The sequence below is a fragment of the Phyllostomus discolor genome, chromosome 6 (assembly GCF_004126475.2).
Source record: "Phyllostomus discolor isolate MPI-MPIP mPhyDis1 chromosome 6, mPhyDis1.pri.v3, whole genome shotgun sequence".
In the NCBI taxonomy this organism is placed as follows: Eukaryota; Metazoa; Chordata; class Mammalia; order Chiroptera; family Phyllostomidae; genus Phyllostomus; species Phyllostomus discolor.
The window spans coordinates 124,096,507-124,115,675 of NC_040908.2; the positions used below are offsets into that span (position 1 = coordinate 124,096,507).

General features: G+C 38.1%; 1 protein-coding gene and 1 pseudogene across 1 annotated transcript; one reads left to right on the forward strand and one right to left on the reverse strand.

Moving 5' to 3' along the window:
- Positions 1-1,854: 1,854 nt before the first annotated feature.
- On the forward strand, positions 1,855-12,058 carry LOC114498911 (annotated as a pseudogene).
- Positions 12,059-14,413: 2,355 nt separating this feature from the next.
- LOC114500218 (olfactory receptor 52H1) lies at positions 14,414-18,965 on the reverse strand. The gene is made up of 2 exons (XM_028516853.2): positions 18,876-18,965; positions 14,414-15,619 (listed from the first exon to the last, which is right to left on the reverse strand). The coding sequence occupies exon 2, from the start codon at positions 15,594-15,596 to the stop codon at positions 14,649-14,651; it is 948 nt and encodes a 315-aa protein (XP_028372654.1). The 5' UTR covers positions 15,597-15,619; positions 18,876-18,965; the 3' UTR covers positions 14,414-14,648.
- Positions 18,966-19,169: the final 204 nt, after the last annotated feature.

Below are 19,169 nucleotides of genomic sequence, written 5' to 3' on the forward strand. Positions count from 1 at the left end.
CCATTCCAGGATTGTTTCCTCTCCTGGAATTTTTGCCTTGTTCCTCAATTGACAATAATTTTCTCCTTGGCAGAAGCTGCCTTTACCATTCACACAGATTTGGCAGCTCTGGGTTTCCACTCCCACTCTGAAAGAGTGCTCATTCTGACTCCATTCACAATTCTTCCTTCTGGAATGAGACTGTGGGGCTGCTGGTGGTACACAGACCTGCATGAACCAGCCAGACTGTGACTTGTCTCCCACCATCTTCTACCTCCTCTCCACAGGATTCCAAGTCAGAGCTCATCCCCTCCCTCTTCTTTTTCTGTTGATCTTTCTCAGAGGGCTTCTGCCTCCTCAGAGCTATTCTACTCTGAGTGGCTCACATACTGTGTCCTGCCTATGGAAGCTAAGGGACAAGATATTTCTTGTCCTCTGTGAAGTAGAACATCAAAGAACATATTAAATGCATCTGGATGCATTATGGGAAAAAGAAGGTATAGTGAAAAGAGATCACTAATTGAACTCAGACAGCTGTCTTGGTTTGTTATATTACTTGGGGTGACTTTGAACCTTGCTTCAAACAGAACACGTGACCCCCACATTGATTTTGGAGGTAGGCCTGAGAGGGAAATGTGGTTCAAGGTTACATTTTTCTTGCTGCTGTTTACTCCCACTTAAGCACAGTGGGTAAGATCCAGAGTGGGCTCTGAAGCCAGATTATCAAGGTTGAATCCTACTTCTGCTACATACAAACTGTGTGACTTTGGACAAGCTACTCAGTTTCTCTATGCCTCAATTTCCTTATCACTGAAATCAGGATAATAATAAACATGCCTACTTCACAGGAATATTGAAAAGATAAATTAAAAATGATGTAAAGCAATTAGGTAGGGTACAACAGTACCTGAAACACAGTAAATGCCTAACACATTAAACAGTATTGTTATTACTATCCTTAGCACTTTTATTACTCCTGGAACCCCATCATTTGCCACTAAATTCTTAGTTCTCAATTTTATAATATGATAAAAAAAACTTTATTATATCTTAAAAATTAAGGTGATTTGGGGACTGTGCTAAGGTAATTTGAAAGCAGAATGGTCCTGGGTTTCAAAAAATAATAGCTAAAAGGCAGGCTGAAAGGTTCAGATTTGACCTGATAAAATCAAAGAAAGAACTTCCTTTGCCAATAGACCCAAGAAAAGTAGGTTGAGTACAAGACTGTTTCTAAATAAGATGAGGAATTTTGTAGCACTGTCTTCTCTTCCCTGTTCCCAGTACACAAAATTCCACATTGTTCTGACCCAGGAACGATGAGATGGAAAGGAAGTGGAGACATCTTAGCCCCATTTCTCAAAGTTAACAACCACACTGGTCTTTTTGCACCCCAAAGTTGTTTTCTAACAATAAGTCCAAACAACTCATTTCCATCAGGACCAAAGGCTTCCCAGAGCATATCCTTGAGAATGGGCATTTTTAGAAAGACTTTCAGTGTTTGGTTCAATATGAAATAAATTCATGTATGAAATGGGGAAGAGACATTTTCAGGAGTTTCAAAGTTTGTCTAGAGTGTGACTGATCTTGGCTGATGAATTCCTGCTGATGGGACAGGAGTCTCTCACCTTGCTACTGTGGAGATGGGATTAAAGGTGAGGAATGGGCATCCAGTTTCTACCTATCCTTGCTAAGTAGGTAGAGGGTCTATCTATCTACCCTCTGCTGCTTCAGTCTCTGCCACTCCTACTTGTCCATTCAGCAGTCACTGCACTTGAGACCTAAGGGATTCAAAGGTGCTCCTGTGTTAAGCCGGAGAGATTGGGTATGGGCAATAAAGATTTATGGGTCTCTCTTCACTGAGTCTCTCAGGAGGGCATGGACCGTAAGTCCCTGGAGGAATTGAGGATCTGCGAGTGGCAGGTGTGAACTGTTAATGAGGAATTAGCAGATTCTGTGGTCACCCCTGATGACTCTCCTGATCCCCAGTTTTATATGCCTGGCACACTCAGGACCTGGGGAAAGGTAGAGACTGAAACAGAGAGGTCTCTGCAGAACCACTGATGTGACAACAGCACATTCAGATTTGAGATTCAGATGGAGACGTGCCTCACTGTAAGGGTAAAGCTAGTTGCCATCTAGAAATAGACAGTCATCATTACTTAGTATTGGTTCTTCCCCCGTAGCTTTCCAAAGAAACAAAGCAACTAACTCGATGGAAAGAGCCTGGGTTTTTGAGTTAGGCAGAACTGGGTTTGAATAAGGCTCTTCTACTGCATATCCTTAAGCAAGTATCTTAACTCTTCTAACTTTATTTTTTTTCTTTTTTACATGATAAGGATTAGTGTATCTTCCCCAAAAGGTTGTGAAGATTACAGTAACATACATAAAGCACCTAACAGGTGCCTTGAGCCCAGGAGAATTAATGCAACCTTATTTTAGGTAGTACAGCTTGGAAAGAGTCAGCTTCAGGACAAACCTGGCTATCTGAGATACTTGCTGGACCCATGTAGGGTATATATTGGGCCCCAGTAGTAGATACAAGTTTCACAACATCATCCTTTTCTCAAAAAATAAGTGCTCTTTTGCACTTAGAGGTACATAATAGAATGTGATAATGGCATGTTTCACAGTATGTCACCCACAGTTCATATTTGTTTGGAGACCTAATTTTAATAAAATTGGTGGGTTACACTGTCACAAAATGAATTAACAATTTACAAAAAAGTTATTATGCTACTGTAATCATGTGTATTTAATATTCTAGAATAGTCCAATAACCCCTTCTCACATTGGGTCTTTTCCTTATGGAGTGTGTGTGTGTGTGCATGTGTGTGTGTATTTGTATACAGTATAACCTAAAGAGGGCAAAAGCAGTTATTGAGATATGGCCCAGAGACCACAAGCAACAAGTTCACTGTGCAAATGTGATGCTTTATTCCTAACGGTTTTGAGTAAGGAAGTCAACCTGCCCTACTTTCTGTGGGGTACCTGCCTTAAGCAAGCTGCCCATTTTGCAATAATATAACTATGCACATTTAGAAACATGTTAATGATATGGAAGTCCAATTTACAGAACAAATAAATAAATAAAGCTGGAAAGGTATTTTTCATTGCAACTTGATGAATGCACAGATATTCCTAGCATGATAATTATTTTATTGTATGTACAATTTCAGCATGACAATGATGTGAAGGAAGAATTATTCTTTCAACACATTTGCAGACAAACCCAACTATCTCTGAACTGTATATAAAACCAAGAAGCATGCAATATCAACAAATGTAGTTCAGGATTTAAGTTTGGTATAAAAGTGTGTTCTGATGGAATTGTGATAGGTACAGATAAACACCGCAGTAGCTACCAAGATGAAGGAGCTTACATCAAAATGTTAAGCAAAAGATTTGCAGTGAAAAACACAAGTCAACTAAATTAAATAATGTGTTTAGTATGAATGGGGAGTTATAACAATTTACGAGTTAAATTCGAGATTATTCTCTTTATTATGTGATAGAATGAGAGCTGATCAAAAACAAGCAACTGCCTAATGAAGAATGATGATTATTGTGGGGAAAATATTTGTTGAGATGTTTAAAGTATGGGATGAACTTTCAGTGCTTCTGGAAAATAACGTTTTTGATTCCACTTCTTAAGGTGTAAATTGGACAGTGAGACTTTCTTATTTGACTATATTTGGTATTATTTTTATTCTTAATACCTCCATGCAATATTTTTCAATCAGAAAAGTTTTAGAGGCAAATATAGAAGTTATAAGTTTGGAAGATCAGGCTTTCTACAGAATATTAAATTTCATAAATAACATCAATTTTAGTGAAATAAATGATGAGCTATATATTATGCATCTACAAAAAGTTATCACTGAACACCTTACAAATTTAATAGAATGTTTTGAATTTTATTTTCTATCAAAACAAAATTCACAAATAGAAATTCAAAGATTTAGACTCTATTTCTTTTTTAGAAAAATCATTTTATCTATTAAAAATTGTTGGAACTGTCTACTAGTGAATCACTGAACATAAATGATAAAATAAAGCACTGTTTATCTAATTTTAAATTAAAAATAAAATAAGTGTTCTTAAAATAATGAAATTACTTTAAAATGATTTCTTACTTTCCTATTAATAGAGCTTTTGGTGAGTAGATTTCTCTACTACTAACACTAAAAAAGCAAAACCTAACCAAACAAAATATACAAAGATAATTTAATTATAAATTATTGAGTACAAGTAGCATTCTCATTGATTCAACCAATTAGATAAATTAATAAGAAAGATGCAAGTTAGACTTCCAGCCAAGATGGAGGCATAGGTAGATACACTGTGCTTCCTTGCACAACCAAAAGAAGCACAACAAATTTATAAACAAAAAACAACCAGAACTGCCAGAAAATCTAACTGTATGGAAGTCCAACAACCACGGATTAAAAAAGAAACATTCCTCCAGACTGGTAGCAGGGGTGGAGATGGTCAGCTGTGTGGAGATGGCTTGTAGCAAGGTAGTGGCTGGAGGACCAAGCAAGGCAGTGACTGGTGGACCAGGTGGTCTTCCATTAGCATGTGGATAAACCAGGAGAAACAACTGGGGAGGCAGACAGACCACCAGGGCTCCAGTGAGGGGAAATAAAGCCTCAAAACCTTTGACTGAAAAAACTTGTAGGGGCTGAGGCAGCAGGAGAAATTCCCAGCCTCACAGGAGTTTGTTGGAGAGACATACAAGGTCTTAGAATGCACAGAAAATAACCCACCCAGGAATCAGCACCAAAGGGCCCAGTTTGTAGGTAGTGTTAGAAGTGACTGAAAGCCAGCAGAGAGCTGAACAAGTGTCATTGTTCCCTCTCCCACAACACAGTGATGTGGGTGGCCCTGCCCTGGCAAATACCTCCCCTTACTACATAACAGGTGTGTCCAGACCAATATATATATATCAAATGAAAGAACAGATCAAAGCTCCAGAAAAAATATAACTGAGCAATGAAGAGATAGTCAGCCTCTCAGATGCAGAGTTCAAACCACTGGTAATCAGGATGCTCACAGAAATGGTTGAGTATGGTTACAAAATAGAGGAAAAAGTGAAGGCTGTGAAAAGTGATATAAAGGAAAATGTACACAGAACCAACATTGATGGGAAGGAAACGAGGACTAAAATCAATGATTTGAAACAAAAGGAAGAAATAAACATTCAACCAGAACAGGATGAAGAATCAAGAATTCAAAAAAAATGAGGAGAGGCTTAGGAACTTTCAGGACAATTTTAAACTTTCCAACATCTGAATCATAGGGGTGCCAGAAGGAGAAGAGGAAGAGCAAGAAATTGAAAACTTATTTGAAAAAATAATGAAGGAAAACTTCCCCAGTCTGGCATAAGAACTACACATGCAAGTCCAGGAAGCTCAGAGAGTCCCAAAGAAATTGAACTCAAGGAGGAACACACCAAGGCACATCATAATTACATTACCCAAGATTAAAGATAAAGAGAGAATCTTAAAAGCAGTGAGAGAAAAAGAGACAGTTACCCACAAAGAAGTTCCCATAAGACTGTCAGCTGATTTCTCAAAAGAAACCTCACAGGAAAGAAGGAGCTGGAAAGAAGTATTCCAAGTCATGAAAGGTGACCTACATCCAAGATGACTCTATCCAGCAAAGTTATCATTTAGAATAGAAGGGCAGATAATGTGCTTCTTAGATAAGGCCAAGTTAAAGGAGTTCATCATCACCAAGCCCTTATTATAGGAAATGTTAAAGGGACTTATCTAAGAAAAAGAAGAAGATCAAAACTATGAACAATAAAATGGCAACACACTCACAAGTATCAACAACTGAACCTAAAAAAAAAAAAAACAGAATCACAGAAATAGAGATCACATGAAGGGATATCAGCAGGGAAGGGGTGGGAGGTATGGGAGAAAAGGTACAGGGAATAAGAAGCATAAATGGTCAGTAGAAAATAGACAGGGGGAGGTTAAAAATAGTATAAGAAATGTAGAAACTGGAGAACGTATATGTGTGACCCATAGACATGAACTAAGTGGTGGAGGGGGATACAGGTGGGAGGGGGTATGCAGGGTGGAGGAGAATAAAGGGAGGAAAATGGGACAACTGTAATAGCATAATCAATAAAATATATTTGAAAATAGATACAAGTTCATTTGGTACATTAAAATGTTAAAAATTGATATATGTAGTATTGCTTCAAAAAGGAAATGTATATACATTTACATATAAGGTTTTTACTATCCACTTATAACTTTTGTTTATAATTACAGAAAAACAAAATGTTATGATGTAAGTTCTCCACATTAATCACCAACATGTATACTTTCAATAAACATTATGTACAATTTCTGTCTTTATTTTTTGTTTATTCTGCTTATATTTATTATAATATATTTTGTGTCTTTTGAATATAATAATAGAAATGAGTGGTATGTTCTACAGTTATTTTTAAATTTTATTTTTCTAATTATTTTATGAAAGCATTAATCTGTAGTTTTTAGAAATTAAAAAAACAGTGGTCCTTCCTCATTAACAGTTTAAGAAGAGCTTATCTCAAGGATTTTTGTCTACATATTTTCACATATGTGTATATCCACATTTGTAATCTGATAGTTGCATTCTATAGACAAATAAGCTAATGTGATGGTTCTATGGATCTCCACTCATTCTTCAGTGTGTCTTCCAAAGTTTAGACTTGGAAATAAAATAGTAGGAAGCCAATCTGCATATATAGTTATTTCACATTCTTGAATTAAACACTGGTAGAAACAAAGCTTATGTTTTTATATCTATCTGTCTGATTCTTATGCCTACCTCACAACTAGTTTGCCAGAAGAAGTACAGAATGTGAGATTAATTATTAGTTTTCAAAGGCCAACAATAGCATTAAGCTATGAGATAGTTTATAAGCCTCATCTATTGATATTCCCTTCAGTTCCCTACATCCGCTGAATATTGGTTTATGAGCTCCCACATTTCTCTCTACGCATTGCCTGCAACCCCCTGAGCAATGTCATCATCAATAGAGAAGATTTCCCCATCAACCTAGACTTGCAGATCTTTGAACCATATGGTTTCACACCTAGTCTCAAGCAATCCCCTCCGGTGGCAGGTTCTGTTCCCCTTATTCCTGGGGCTCAATGATTTTGTGTTACTCGACAATCATAGAAATGAATTCTCCAGGAAGCTTTCCTTGACTCCAAGAAAGGGTTGAGCAGGAGGCTTCCATTGTGCTTTCCTAACACCCTACCATCATCATTGCAATATGTAAGATAATCTGAATAAAGTATCTACACATGTGATATCCGCCCTGGGCTAAACTATAAGTCTCTTGATTGTATGCAGAATGTGCACTTGCTTCGCTTCTCTATTCCCAGTTTCTATGCATTTTCTTGCATATAGCAGATGCTTTGTGAAGGTTCTTGGACTAAAATTATGACATAAATACATTCAAAATAGCAGATACAGGCATTAAAAACCTCCAACTGTCTCTTTTCTTCTAAGACAGACATTGTAAATCTGTTTCACTATCATTTTAAATAACCCCTACATTATCTTCCTGAACACAGTAACTATGCCTAATTGAGACTGGCATATGACATCAAGCATATATGCAATATCTGGCCCAGGCACAAGGTTCAAGTATCTGGCCAAGATGGGGGCAAATGAGATGGCTGAGTGAGTGTGGCTAAAATCTAAGGGGCAACAGAAATCAAATCACAAATACCTAGAGGATGGTAAGATACAGAAAGTCTGGAAGAGAGAGTATGAGGGGCATATTTGTTGATTCCTACTTTTATAGACTAGAATTCTAAATTCTCAGGATGAAAAGATAAGTCCCTTATTGGTAGGATCTTAATAGCTCATATCTGATATAATAGATATGGAATTCACAAAAAGAAGAAGATACAGGAAGAGACAATTTATGTGTGAGAAAAGAACTTGCTGATTTTGTATAATTATTCTGTTTTAATCCAAGCCAAAACATGTAATTTTACTCATGGTCTGACAATAGGACAGAATATTTGCAACCAGTCTCACCAGAGTCATTGGCATGTGGGGTAGTAAATTTGAACTTGAAGGAAGAGCAAAGCTGGACCTAATCTGTTTTCCCATGAACTGTAAAGGAAAGGGAGTATTTTATTTTATTAGTTTTTTTAGTTACATTTCACATACAATATTATATTAATTTCAGTGTACAACATAGTGATTAGATTTATATAACTTACAGTGACAATCTCTATAAGTCTACTGGGTACCATACGTAGTTATTACAATATTGACTATATTTCCTATGCTGTGGGTTGGGTGAATTCTAAATAATAGTAGTGAGCTCAGGTTTAAGCATGATAGATCCTAGATGAGAATGGCAGTAGTAATTAGTAAAAATACTAACATCATAGCTAACATTGGACTAGTGTTCTAAAATCTTAAAAGCATATTCATCTACAATTTGTTTAATCCTAATTCCAATCCCCTGAGTAGGAAAGCAGACACTGAAATTTATAAGGAAGCTCACATATAAAAATAGAGATCTAGAGTTACCAGCAAAGTGTCCATAAAGCCATAAAAATAAATGAGCTCTAGTGGAAGGGGTATAAAAATAATCACAGATAACTGGGCCAAAGACAAAGCATAGGAGGAGGAAATGAAGACAGTGCCTGAAACAATCCCTTCCTTTGTTCCTTTCGCAGGTCGTTAAGCTTTCATGGGAGCCATTGGTGCATGTAGGAGAATAATCATGGGTTTGGGTTCCTAGCAGGGTGAAAGATGTATGTACTTTTCAATTATCTCAGCTCAGACTCTATTTATTTATTATTCTTTCAGCAAACTTTAAAGATATCAGCTGTTGGCCAGCTCACATTCTCAGCAAGATGGAAATAACCAGAAGGGAATAAGAGATAATCTCTTCTGATATTTGTATTTTTAGCAAGTTGGCACAGAAAGCAGAAGCCTCAGTCATTGTGGTTTAATTTAAGGTAACTAGAGTTCACAAAAACAATAAAAACAGGCTCTGATATTTTTTCCTTCCTGTGGAATCTGTTTTCACAAGAGTGAGGCTACATTCAATGGAAAGGAATATCACTGAACTGCAAGGGTTAGAGATTCTATTCTAACTCCACATTTATGACTTCCTTATAGAATGTCTAGGAAAAGTCTGTTTTGCTCTGTGGGCTTCAGTTTCCTCTTCTAAGAATGAGATTTGGATGATTTCAGTCCTGTAGAATCTAGCCCTGCTCCACTTCATATCCCCACCTCACTCTGCTTCAGACTCACCAACATTTTTTCTGTCCTTAATCCATATCATGGCATTTGCAGCCCAGGATCTTTGCATTCATTGTCTTCTCTACTGTTTTCTTCTCCAGCCAGTTGTACTCTGTGGTGGGTACCGGCCAGCAGTATCCATCCCTGCTGCAGATGCTCGTCGAAACACGAGCAAAGCATACACAGGGACAACCAGGTCCTGTGGGGAAATAGGGACAGAACGGCCACTCACTCTAGTGGAGAGCTTCCCATCTCCATTCCCAAGCAGATTTTTATTGAGAATACAGACTTAGTTTGTGGATTCACAGTCTGGCAGAAAAGATCAAAAGAAGTAGGTGATTTAGAAAGATGCAGACAGAACCCCCGCTGTGATTCTGGGCAGAGCTTAGAGTTTTAACATATGAAAAGACTACATGGCTCAAAAGGCTAGTTTTGGTTTCCTGTCTGTGCCTTCAAATTCTAATCTAATAACATCCTCCAGCAAACAGATCTCACAGGATCTTGCATATTCTATATCCCAGGCCTGATTACCCCAGGGGTCTACCATTTCTGGTCTGGGATGTACGGCCCCTGCTATTTCTGCAGGCCTGAGTCAACAGAGGAGACAAAGGCAGCCAGGAGACTTGGATTTCTCACTTCTAAGAACAAGGACTCAGGCTTTGACAAAGCCGAGGGGGCAGGGGTTGATGTCCATCACCCCTTCATTTCCACAGCCCCGAGTCTCTTCCTAGAGGCCTCCTCATGATCATACCTGTCTTAGGCGATTCCCTCCATGGGAAATCTTACCTGTCATTGGCTAACTGATCAAGCATAGGAGGTTTAGGCACAGAACAGGCAGCGTTCATGCCAGGGAAATAAGTTTTGTCTCTTTAGTGGCTCCTGGTCCAGAGGTCTCTCACTCAACCTAAGTCATGGGGAGTTACAGCTTCCTGAGACCAGGCAGGGTGGTCCCCAACATCACTCCATCACTTTACTCAGCTTTATTTTTTTATTGGTTACATTACTGTTTGAAAGCAATTAATGTATTTGTGTTTTTGCTGATTATTTGGTACTCCTCCTAGAATATAAGCTCCATAGAAGCAGGGCAGATCCTCTTTCCTTATTATTAACCTCATATTCTAAATGCTTAGAATAATGTATGGCATATATTACTTACTCAGTAAATAATTCCCAAGTGAATAGATCATTTCTTTTTAAATTTACTGGAAGGACTCTATATCTTTCTTCAATCACAGCATATAGTATTTGCTCAGTTCTAACGCCTATGACATTTGGATGCATCTTACTGTGACTGTTCCTTTAATGCAATGTTGCCCTCCTCATCCCCTTCCTCACTGCAGAAGTGTGTCACCTAATTGACTCTCTAGTGACCAAGAAAGTACATTCGTAGATAAGAGCTCCACTAGTCCTCTGGACAATGGTGTGCAATTTTAACTTTAGTGTTCAGATGAACTAGTTTGAGGTCTCACCTGTGTATGATGATGAAGGAGGGGTCAAAGCGTTTTTTAGCTCCCCTCAATGAGAAATCCAGTCATTTTTCTAGATCTCTATTTTCAGGGATCAGGTCCTTTGGGGGAGTACACTTCCTCAAGGTGTTTAGAGCCTGGGAGCTACTCTTCCCTCCCAGCACCAGTAGGGACACCCTTGGCACTGATAAATATGCTACATTTCTAGTTTCCATTACAGCACTGCTGGTAGAATTCACTGCTTATAGAAGACTTTAACTGAAAATGTTTTGTGTGCAGGGGGGAATGGGACATTTAAAGGGAATTACAGTGAAGCATAACATGGACAATAATTAGAATCAAACATTATTTATTATAAATGTCCTAAGTACATCCACTAATACCCTAAATAAGGAAATTTCTAGGAGGAAGGCGCTGGCAGCCAGTGATGGGTGGGTGATGGGGACATGAAGCTAGACACCTGGGGAGTGGCAGTGAGCACCAGTGAAGGCAGCAGCCGGGACAGCGAGGGAGCAACAGCAGAAAGGGGCAGGTGGGTGTCGGCGCTTCTGACCAGAGGGTGGGGAACTGTTGCTGAAGGTGGCGCTGGTGGCCCTGGTGCTGCTTGGGGCCCTACCAGCTGTGGGTGCACGGGGGGGGGCACGGGTTCCAGGTGCCGGGGCAGGGTCGGCCAAGGAGCACCCTGCCGCCACTCTGCTACATATGAAGAGCGACTTCAGCTTGAAGCAGCTGCGCCAATACTACGGGTCCTGCACCCTGCACATCCTGCTTGCAGTCAAGGGTCTTGCAATCAAGACCCATTGGCCTTCGACTTGACCAAAGGCAGAAAATTCTACTGCCCTTTGGGTCCATATGGAATATTTGCTGGTAGGGATGCCTCTGGAGGACTGGCGACGCTTTGCCTAGGTAAAAATGCACTTAAAGATGAATGTAATGACCTCTCAGATTTGAATGTCTTACAAATGGAGAATGATTGAGAATGTGAAATGCAATTTAAAGAAAAATATGTTTATGTAAACAGACTGCTAAAACCAGAACAGTCATAATATACAAATGAAGAAGGGATTATAAGGGAAAAGGGTGAAGGGTTTGTAGAAACAATTGTAAAGGACATATGGACAATAACAAGGGGGGGGGGGGGAAACAGGGGGAGGGAGGTGAGGAGGGTTGGGATGGTGGGGAGGGGTGGGGGAAAGGCAAAAAACTGTACTAGAACAACAATAAAAAATGTTTAAAAATAAAATAAAATAAACTATGCATGAACCAAGAGAGAGAGACAGAGCGAGACAGAGAGAGAGAAAGAAGATACCAAGGATCACAATAAACAGGACTGAGCTTTGTAAATAACCAAATCAGGGGCCTTCAGGACTGCAATTCTTACTTCTTTTCACAGAATGTCCAGCGTCTTTGGATTTGGTTCACTGACTGCAAAAAAACATTCAACAGATTGTGTACAAGCTAAATGAGTCTAAGAAAATTTGAATACTAGACATTATTTATGCTGCCAAACTCATTTGTTGCAGTTGTTTGTGGTGTCTGTTTGGGGTTTCATCATCCTGAAAAGGAGACAAGAATTTTTTAAAAAAATTTAAAGAGCAAGGAAGTTACAAGGTTACTTTTTCTTTTAGGAAAAAAAAAAATCAAAGACAATCAGAGATGTATTTGCTACTTAAGTGCACAAATCTCAGAAACAGCAAGGGATTCCCATTTCCTGTGCCGTGCTTTTGTTTTAGCATTGAGGGAAGGGGGAAATCTGGGAAGGAGAGGCAGGGCGCATGACAATTTGAATAGTTTAGGCTACCAAAACATTAAAATGTGAATCCCAAAACTTTTCTTGTTCAGTTCTGTCAGGAAAAAGGGGGAAAGAACCTTTATTTCTAAGAAATCTTTGGATATTAGGAGATGGGATTTCAAGTGTATTTAAGTAACCCCAACAGTAAGATCATTTGAAATAGTTTTCATCCTGCCCCTTTCACTAGATCAAGTCAATATTTATTGTGCCTTATTTCACTTACACAGACTTGAGTTATTTTTAGGAAAGCCCCTATATGAATTCAGAAGTCAGTACAAGCAGCATTGAGACTGAAGTTGAAATATTCTGTTGACTGCAGAACCTTGATGTCATTCTGTGTATATAGAATGCAAAAGGAATATTCAGTGTTACTGCCACATATGTTAATATACACAAACTTAATTAGCATTGTGATGGCCAAACACATTTTTCCATGCTTTTCTCTTTTCAAAAAATTGAAAACCACATGAACAGCTTTATCCCCCAACAGCTTCCTAATTTTAGGAATCTGACCCTCACAGCTCACTAGTGTGGGTACATACAGCCATAGTGTGAATGTTGTGTGAGTGCATGTGAATGTGCAAGAGCACCGTGAAAGGGACTGTGCAGATACTGTACACACCAGTGCCATTTTAATAAAGCATGTATAATGAACCAAAATAAGCTCAAGTTAGACTTTATATACAAACGGTAAGCCAGTGCATTATGATATGGTAGTCAAGATTGTGCACTTGATTCCAGATAAGGAAGAGTCTTGGAAATGAAAAAGCAGGAACTGGTTAACCAAGTTGTACACATGGTGCCACATTCACTGTAACTTTAGGAAGAAATTCCACTTTGTAGGACATGCTAAGAGATCTGAGTTTATTCAGGTAAGAATTGATATATAAAATGTACATATTTTTACTTTATATTTTGATGCCAACTGATTATACTAAAGTAATAGCACTCCAAGGGGTAATCATTGGACACAAAACAATAAAGGATATTGTACCAACAGATATTAAATTCTTCCACTGTTGGTTGAAAACAGCCCTTATACATCAGTTATCCGATTTCAACATGACTACTTGGTTCTTAGTTGGAGACAAGTTATACCAAAAAAGACATTTTATTTATAAATCATCAATTAAAGTGAAGTCTCCTGCTTTCTGAGTGTAATATATGCAGAAGCCATCAAGGAAACAGGAACTTTGACTGTAATTATAAGCTGAAGTATGTAAAATACAGCAGATCCTTAAATAACATAATTTCATTTAATATCATTTCACTATAAGATTGAGAAGATGCCATAGGAACTTAATTCTTGTTTATTTCAGTTACCCTGTGGTAAAATTTATTTGATTATATGTCATTTAAAGTTGCAAAACCTATCAATGACATTAAGTGAGAACTTGCTGTACTACATTCTCTTATATTCAGTCTTAGAATGTTTCATAGAAAGTGATGAATTTCAGCCAAATCTTAGCTGAAGAATGGTTGTAAAGACAAGAGTGTCAGTGAATGCTTTGTGTGCTTTTCTGTAAAATATTTTCTGAACAAATTTGTTAAAGTACAGGTCCTCTGTATTAAACTGATATATATATGTGTGTGTGTGTATATATATATATATATATATATGAATCATTTGAGCCTAAAGTTCAGAAATAAACATACACTTGTGAATACAGAAACACTAAATATTCATGCAGTAAAAATTATGCAGTATGTTCATAAAAATGAGTAATTTTTGTGTTTTGGACTTGAAATAAACCATGTTCTATAGACAAAAGAAAAATAAATTTCTAATTGATATTTTCTCTTTGTCTCTCTTTTTTAATGTCTTTGTCTCAACACATTTCCCTTTCTCCATAAGTGTAAATCTCAAATTCCAAATTTTTATTGTTATTGTTTTCCCATTTAGAGTAACTCAGCTCTCTATTTTCATCTCCTTTTTCCTGGTCATAAACTGTAGAATAGCCACAGACAAAGAAATCATCAAGGAACTTTTTATATACAGACCCATCTCTTTCATAGAGATATTTTCCTGGTACGCAAAAGTACCTGCAGGCATTTTTTACTTTCAAGCATTTGCTTTTTAAAAATTATTGCTACATTAATATACACTAGCTTTTCCATTGTTCAGTGGAACATCATTTTCTACCTTTGATAGAAAGCAAAAGGATAACCTTATCTCTGATCTGCTTGGTCTTCACTCCATAGACAATGGGGTTGAGTGCAGGTGGAATAACTATATAGAGGTTAGCAAACATGATATGGAAAGTACGAGAAACATTATGTCCAAAGCGATGGGCAAGGATGGAGAAAAAGGCAGGTGTATAAAACATGAGGATGACACACACATGGGAACCACAAGTGCCAAGTGCCTTCTGGCGGGCATCTCGGGAAGGGAGGCGAAAAACAGCACAGAGAATGAGGGTGTAAGAAATAGCAATGAGAATGACATCTGAGATGACTGTCATGATGGGAACACAAAAGCCATACCAGATGTTGATGGAAATGTCAGCACAGGCAAGCCGAGCAACACCTATATGTTCACAGTATGTGTGGGGTATGATGAGTGTCCTACAGAAAGGCAGGCGTGTGAGCAAAAATACATCTGGCAAGATGATGCAGAAGCTTCGAAAAGAGATGCCCACAGCAATCTTGATGATGGTCTTGGGAGTCAAGATAGTGTTGTACCTCAAGGGAGAACAAATGGCCACATAGCGATCAAATGCCATGGTCATCAAGATGGCTGAATCCAGGACAAAGCTATAGTGGAGGAAGAACATTTGTGTAAGGCACCCTGGGAATGTAATTTCTTGAGCCCCAAGCCAAAAGATACTGAGTGTTTTTGGAACACCAGCTGTGGACAAGATGAGGTCAGTCACAGCCAGCATGGAGAGAAAGAAGAACATGGGTTCGTGAAGGCTACGCTCCACTGCGATGAGGTAGAGAAGAATGCAGTTTCCCACCACAGCCACGATATAGATGATACAGAAGGGAATCCCAATCCACACATGGTATTGCTCCAGTCCTGGAATCCCCACCAGGATGAAGGATCCTGGGTTGTAACTGCTTAGGTTTAAAATGACCATGGCAGACCAAGATGGCCCGGGGCCTGAGGATAGAGGGTGGTAAAGGATAGTTAGGTAAAGGATAGCACTCTCACTTCCAACAACTTATCATTATTGATTCCTAAGGATAAGGTGATCATATAATTTATCATCCAAAATAGGAATTTTTTAAGAGAATGAAAGTTGGTATTATAACAATGGCGAGTAACATTATAAATCAGGATTACCTTAGATAAAGTTAGAATATACAGTCATTCTACATATAGAGAATAGTTTCTTCTTCTTCTTCTTCTTCTTCTTCTTCTTCTTCTTCTTCTTCTTCTTCTTCTTCTTCTTCTTCTTCTTCTTTTTGTACTGATTTAAACAAATTTTCTCAGGGAGCCTTCCAGATTGACTACAACCACCCCTTTCATTATATAGTATATTCTTTAAAAAAAAAAAGATTTTATTTATTTATTTTTAGAGAGGGAAGGGAGGGAGAAAGAGAGAGAGAGAGAAACATTAATGTGTGGTTGCTGGGGGCTGTGGCCTGCAACCCAGGTATGTGGCCTGACTGGGAATCGAAACCTGCGACACTTTGGTTCTCAGCCCACGCTCAATCCACTGAGCTACGCCAGCCAGGGCTTATAGTATATTCTTAATATAAGTTAACAAACTACTAAATACTCTTCTCCATGGGTTGGTGGATTATAGTTTACATGAGTTTTTGGACATTTTTGGTTAAGATCTGCATGTTCCGTCATTGTGGAATATAAATCTCTGCCTCAGGGCAATTACTTATACCTACCTGGTAACTGGTTCTTAGAGTTGTGAAGTCAACAACCCTTTATTGTCATTCAAAAACTTAAGTCAGCTTACGTGAGCTAAGTTTCTACACTATGAGCTGACTTTCTACACTATGTTGAATAATTTAATTCTAATTAGAAAAGTTTCCTACAGTGGAGGTTCATGAGCTCTGTTTCTGAAAAAAAGTTGTTTTCCAGAACTGTATGAACTATGTAGCTGCATAATAACCTAATCTTTTGGACTAAATGACACTATTAGTTAAGATTTCTGCCCAAAAGAAAAATCATTTCCTTGTCAACACATATTCTATTAGATAGACAATAGACCCCTAGTGTACATACTTTCTCAGATATGCACACATATTTAATACTTACAACCTCAAACATATTTTGTTTGATATGTACATTCTCAAGTACATTTTACCATCATATGTTTACCCTCACATTATCTTACACAAACATAAACTCCCCACCTCCTTCCCACACTCACAGACACATACCACACACCCACATGCACTGCACACATATCAGTGAGAATGCAAACAAAATATTCTATGACTGGATTTTGGATTTTGGCACTTCCATTTAGTTTGTAACATCCCAAAACCTTTACTCAGAGAATTTCTCTTTTAAAAACTAGGTTATACAATACCTTCTTCCTTCTCCAGCAATGTGTTCACATGGAATACTATATATAATACACAAATAACTAATCCCACAGCAAGGCCAGGGACTCCCAAGATCAGAACTAAGAGGAAGATTGTGATGGCCATACACCTCAGATTCCAAACTTGATAAGGATATAACTCACTTTCAACCTTATCACTACCCCAACTTTTTGTCTTAATCTTAGGCCCATCTCACCATACCAATGGGCCATACCTTCTATCTCCCAGATCAATACTTGTTTCCTCCATTCTTCTGCTTTTGGCAAATGAGAAACAGGATGTTCTTTTCTTTCTGACCTTCATTTATCTATACATAGAAACACATTTCTTATAGTTTTTCTATTTATAGAAATTGTGTCTTCACAATTCATATGGTCTAGGTTCTAGGAGCACAGCCCAGAGTCCAGGCAGTGGGCCAGATAGTCCAGCCCCCATCTGCTGAGTGTTCTCCAATTTAAGCAGCTTCATCTTGTTTCCCTTGTTCACTGGAGACCTAGAGTTCATCTCTTGCCAACAGAGAGATCTGATTGAGCTGTTCAGCCATTGTGTTGAAACCTCTCTTCTGTGCTATTCATGGAATCAGCCCCCAAAACCATATATTTTGAATCACAGCTCTTCTAGCTTGTCCGAGGTCATCCATTATATGTATGAACATATGAGGAGAGGTCTTCTTTATCTTTCATATTTTCATTCATTCAGATATAACAGATGTTTATACAGTCATTCAAAAGCATTTACAAACATGCATGGGCACAAATAAAGTTAACTCTGAGGCTTGTCATTCTACAACAAATTTACAGTATGGGGCAGTCTACAAGATGGTCTCTGGTCTCTGCAAAAATCAGTGACATTAAAAAAAGAGAGGGGGCTTAAATGAGGAAAACGCCTTTCATACATCGAAATAATTATAAGAGAATGAACAGCCAAATGCAATTCTTGAGTGGATTCTGATTAAACAAACCCAAGTATAAAAATAAATAATGTGTAATTGAAGAAATTCAAAATGAAGTATTAGTAATTACATGATATGATTAGTATTACTTTTATTATTTTGGTTTAGTATTATATTAGTTACACACACATATACGTACCCACAGTGTCTTAATAAAGTATTGGCACAGATTATGTTCTCTGGAGCCAGAAAAGTAGGCACTTTAATCCCAGTTTCATAATTTACTAGCTGTGTGAACTTGGGCAAACTTACTTGAACTATATTTTCCTTCAGCTCCTCAATTTTGAAAAGGGCCTAATATCTCTAATTTTTGTATTTATTATTAAGATAAAATAAGGCACTCCCCAAACCACTCTTTAGAGTAGTACCTGGCCCAAAATAAGCATGTAAAAATTTTTACTTCTTTTTATGAGGTTAAATTTTATAGCATCAGTATTGTTACTAGTAGTCAGATCACAGAGTAAAGAAGAGAACCAAAAGAAACAGATGTGTAAAAAAACTAATAAGAGCACCCCTGGGCACACACAAACCCACACACTTAATTCCATTTTTTAGGTGAGGGCTACAGGTACTTGTCAGTACAGGTACTTGTCAGTACAGATACTTATCAGTACAGGTACTAATACAGAAATTGCCTGAACACTTATAATGGCTGATTTTAACCCAATTTTATAATTGTCCATTTATTCTAACCTTTAGAAGTCCATTTGATGGAGTGTATGTGCAAATATTGGAGACCATGACCTTGACTTATAGTTAGGAGTTGCTCAGGAAAAAAATGTTATAGTGCTTAGTTCAAGTTGCCTAGGAAATGGAGCCCAGAGTTTGTCATTCCCTTCTCCTTTTTCTCCAAATCTGAGTCCCAAACACATCCCTTCAAACAACCAGAACTTACCTAACCCTGGGATAGAGCCAAATAGAGAAAGACTGTGCTAACGAACACACAGAGAATCTGCAAGAGGGTGCAGACACACCAAAGAATAGGTGGAGAAGAGAGAAAGGGACTGGTGAACAGGCTGATTCCCTCCTCATTTATTTTTTTCTGGTCATTGCCCAATGTGGGGAAGAGGTAGATAGTGAGGGCCTGAGGGACCCTGATGCCCTCTCTTCTTTTCCTCAAGGGAAGAGTGTAAAGAAGCTTGTATTAACCCTGCCCATACCTATGAGTTAACAGTGCCTCAGGGTGCGC